The 3538-nt window shown below is 37.6% G+C and overlaps 1 protein-coding gene across 1 annotated transcript; it reads left to right on the top strand.

Moving 5' to 3' along the window:
- The first annotated feature begins 1084 nt into the window (after positions 1–1084).
- Positions 1085–2721, top strand: LOC145678045 (uncharacterized). The gene is made up of 2 exons (XM_081748210.1): positions 1085–2496; positions 2638–2721. Exon 1 carries the CDS (start codon positions 1085–1087, stop codon positions 2309–2311), a length of 1227 nt encoding a protein of 408 aa, XP_081604336.1. The 3' UTR covers positions 2312–2496; positions 2638–2721.
- Positions 2722–3538: the final 817 nt, after the last annotated feature.

The raw sequence follows: 3538 nt of genomic DNA, 5'->3' as shown, positions 1-3538 counted from the left end.
TTTGATCTTGAACGGAGCAAAAATTTTAAGCATGAAAGTGAATCACTTATCGTTTATTGACTCCTTAAATTTCATGCCAATGGCTTTAAGTAAATTATCCAAGGCATTTCATTTACCAGCGACCAAAGGATATTTTCCACACTTTTTTAATACTGCTGCAAATCAAGCGTATGTGGGAAAATTACCGAACATCCATTATTATGGTGCAGATGAAATGAAAGTGGATGAACGAGAGAAATTCATGACATGGTACAACGAAAACCAGAACGATACGTTTATTTTCCAAGAAGAATTGGTAAACTATTGTGTCCAGGACGTCAACGTACTTCGAATGGCTTGTATATCTTTCATGACCACTTTTGAACAAGAAACTCACGTCAATCCTTTCCTGGAGGCTATCACTTTGGCGAGTGCGTGCAATTTAGTATTTCGACGAAATTTCTTAAAACCCAATACTATTAGCATTCTTCCTGTACGAGGATATCGTCACAGAAACAATCAGTCACGGATTGCTTTGCAGTGGCTTGCCTACATGGAAGAAAAAGAGGGTCATTCAATTCTACATGCGGCCAAAGGCAAAGAAGTTTATGTTGCTGGTTTTCATCTGGACGGCTACTACAAAGATCCCGACACTAAAGAGGAACACGTGTATGAATTTGAAGGGTGCAGATTCCATGGATGTCCTCTATGTGTCCCTACAGGCCGTGATCAACCCATTTATGAGAACTCCGAAGAAACGATGAACTATCGCTACGAGAGAACACAGCGTAAAATGAAATTATTACGATCCATGGGATATAAAGTACATGAAATGTGGGAATGTGAATTTCGTCAAGTGTTAAAATCCAATCCAGCATTGGCCTCTTCTTTAAGCACACATCCTTATACTAATAAGACACCATTAAATCCAAGAGACAGCTTCTATGGTGGCCGTGTTAATGCCATTAAATTGTATCACGTCGCAAATGAAAATGAAGGCGAAGAAATAAAATTCTTGGATATCGTTTCCCTGTATCCTTATGTGAATAAATGTGGACGGTATCCAATAGGGCACCCACGAATATATCTACAGGGGGATCCAAAAATGCCCGACATCCAAGATGTTAACGGATTGGTCAAGTTGAAGATTTTGCCTAGCAGAAATGTGTTTCATCCAGTGCTGCCATTTCGCTCAAATAAGAAGTTGTTGTTTCCACTTTGTGCTGCCTGTGCCACAGCATTAAATCAAGATTCTGAATGTACACATTCGGACAGTGAACGAAGCCTAACAGGAACATGGGTGTCCTATGAAATTCAAAAAGCCATTGAACTTGGGTATCAAGTCATTGAAATTTACGAAATTTGGGATTACGACATCACCGTATATGATCCAGAAACCAAGACTGGCGGATTATTCAGCGAATACATTAACACATTTTTGAAATCTAAGCTGGAAGCTTCTGGTTGGCCTGCCAATTGCGTCACCGAAGAAGAAAAGCAGCAGTATATTCAAGTGGTACAACAACGGGAAGGCATAACTTTAGATGCAGCAAATATAATGACAAATTCAGCACGTCGTAGTCTTGCAAAACTCTGTTTGAATGCCTTCTGGGGACGACTCGCTATAAGAGACAATTTCAGCCAAACGACCATCATTAACGACCCCAAAGAACTGTATCAGAAATTAACTGCTCCAGACATAAAAGTCAACCAAATTTTACCTGTTAACGATTCGATGTTATACCTTTATTGGCAGTATGAAGATGATGTTCCAGTACAAAATCACAATGCTAATGTTGTCCTTGGAGCATTTACAACGTGTCAAGCTCGTCTGGAACTCTACAAATATTTAGAACTGCTGCAAGAAAGAGTACTATATTTCGATACAGATTCCGTAATATTCACGCAGCGACCATCACAGCCCACAATAGAACCAGAAGTATTTCTTGGTTCAATGTCAAATGAACTGGAATCAATTGGACCAAAAGCATACATTAAAAAATTCGTGTCTGGTGGCCCAAAACAGTACGCCTTGGAAATCTACAACCCCGACACGAAATCAACCAGTTATGTATGCAAAATTCGTGGATTCACACTCAATTATACTGCAAGTCAAAAGCTAAATTTTAACAGTCTGGAGCAAATGATCATAAATCAATCGAATGAAAAAATCTCCATTAGCACGCCGCACAAAATTTACAGAACCCACGATCATCATCTTGTCACAAAACCTGAAGAAAAGAAGTACAGTTTCAACTATAAAAAACGCCGATTAATACCAGACACATACGAGACATTGCCCTATGGGTATAAAAAAGCCAGAACAGAATAACAGCCATATTTTCCCCTAATCCCACCAACATCACCTCCCAAAGACGGGGCAAAGAATCAACGCCTCCCAAAGACGGGGCAAAGAATCAACGCAACACGGGACATGCTTCAACGAGGCCACAGCGGAAACAAAACTCAGATGACATCACCTTGCAGAAACCCGTGGAGAAAAAAAAAGGAATTCAGGTACGTCACATTTGCGTTTCTTTTCTCACCTCACTCTCTCTTGATCAGTTAGTTCGATGTTAATAATCTGTTTTTCTTCTTTCACAGGAAACAAAATAAATATTACCATGTATATTCATATGTTTTATTTTCTCTTTACAGAATTTGTACCCGTCACGGACACGTCTTCCTTTGAAGAAAAAAGAAATTCTGTATTCTGTTTCACATGCTAAAAATAAATGTACAAAAACATGATTCTGTGTTTTTTTATTTCACATCCTAAAATCAAATTCTTTTTCCTGTACTGCGATTTCAATTTCTTTTTTCTGAATCAGTTTACCGGTAAAATAAATCAATGTTTTGCGGAAAAAAAAATCAAACTAAATTTTTGTTTCAGAAAATTTTTAGTGTACGAAAAAAAAACTGATTCAGAAAATTTTTGTGTACGAAAAAAAAATGTTTTCAGAAAAATCTTTTGTGTACGAAAACAAAATTCTGTTTCAGAAATTTTTTTGTGTACAAAACAAAAACTGTTTCAGAAAAATCTTTATGTACAAACAAAATTCTGTTTCAGAAAAAATTTTTATGTACAAACAAAATTCTGTTTCAGAAAAAAAATTTGTGTGCAAAACAAAAATCAGTTTTCGTCACGAAACTGCTCCGACTAAATGAATCGATTCATTCTGATAGTGTTGGCAACACTGGAAAAATTTCGGTAAGTATCGCTCAGACCCTGAGTTACAGCGAACACAACTAGATTCGAACCAGCAACCTTACATGTCTGATTCATCTCTAAATACAGCCAACTAAACAATAAGATTATGTGTATACGTCAATGCCTTGTACTGAGTCAACAAGGTTTTCTTCAAGGTCAAAGTTGCACACGAAGTAAAAAAAGATGACAACGCAGATCTTCTATCTTTCTATATGAAACATAAACCTAGTATAAACTGCTCGCACTGAAATGTGTAATGTAACATAATCTGGTCGTCTTCTTTTCATACGCGAAACTGTTCGCACTGAATGGAGTACGGCGGCTCAGCGCTTCAATCCACAACGAAGT

Source organism: Thermobia domestica, unplaced genomic scaffold (genome assembly GCF_964235325.1).
Source record: "Thermobia domestica unplaced genomic scaffold, izTheDome1.hap1.1 HAP1_SCAFFOLD_1767, whole genome shotgun sequence".
Taxonomy (NCBI): Eukaryota; Metazoa; Arthropoda; class Insecta; order Zygentoma; family Lepismatidae; genus Thermobia; species Thermobia domestica.
The sequence above is the reverse complement of the archived record's forward strand: the minus strand, read 5'-3'. Positions and strand labels throughout refer to the sequence as shown.

Excerpts from the sequence above, each read along its gene's own strand:
- LOC145678045 (XM_081748210.1), top strand. The coding sequence starts at position 1,085 with ATGCCCGACATCCAAGATGTTAACGGATTGGTCAAGTTGAAGATTTTG.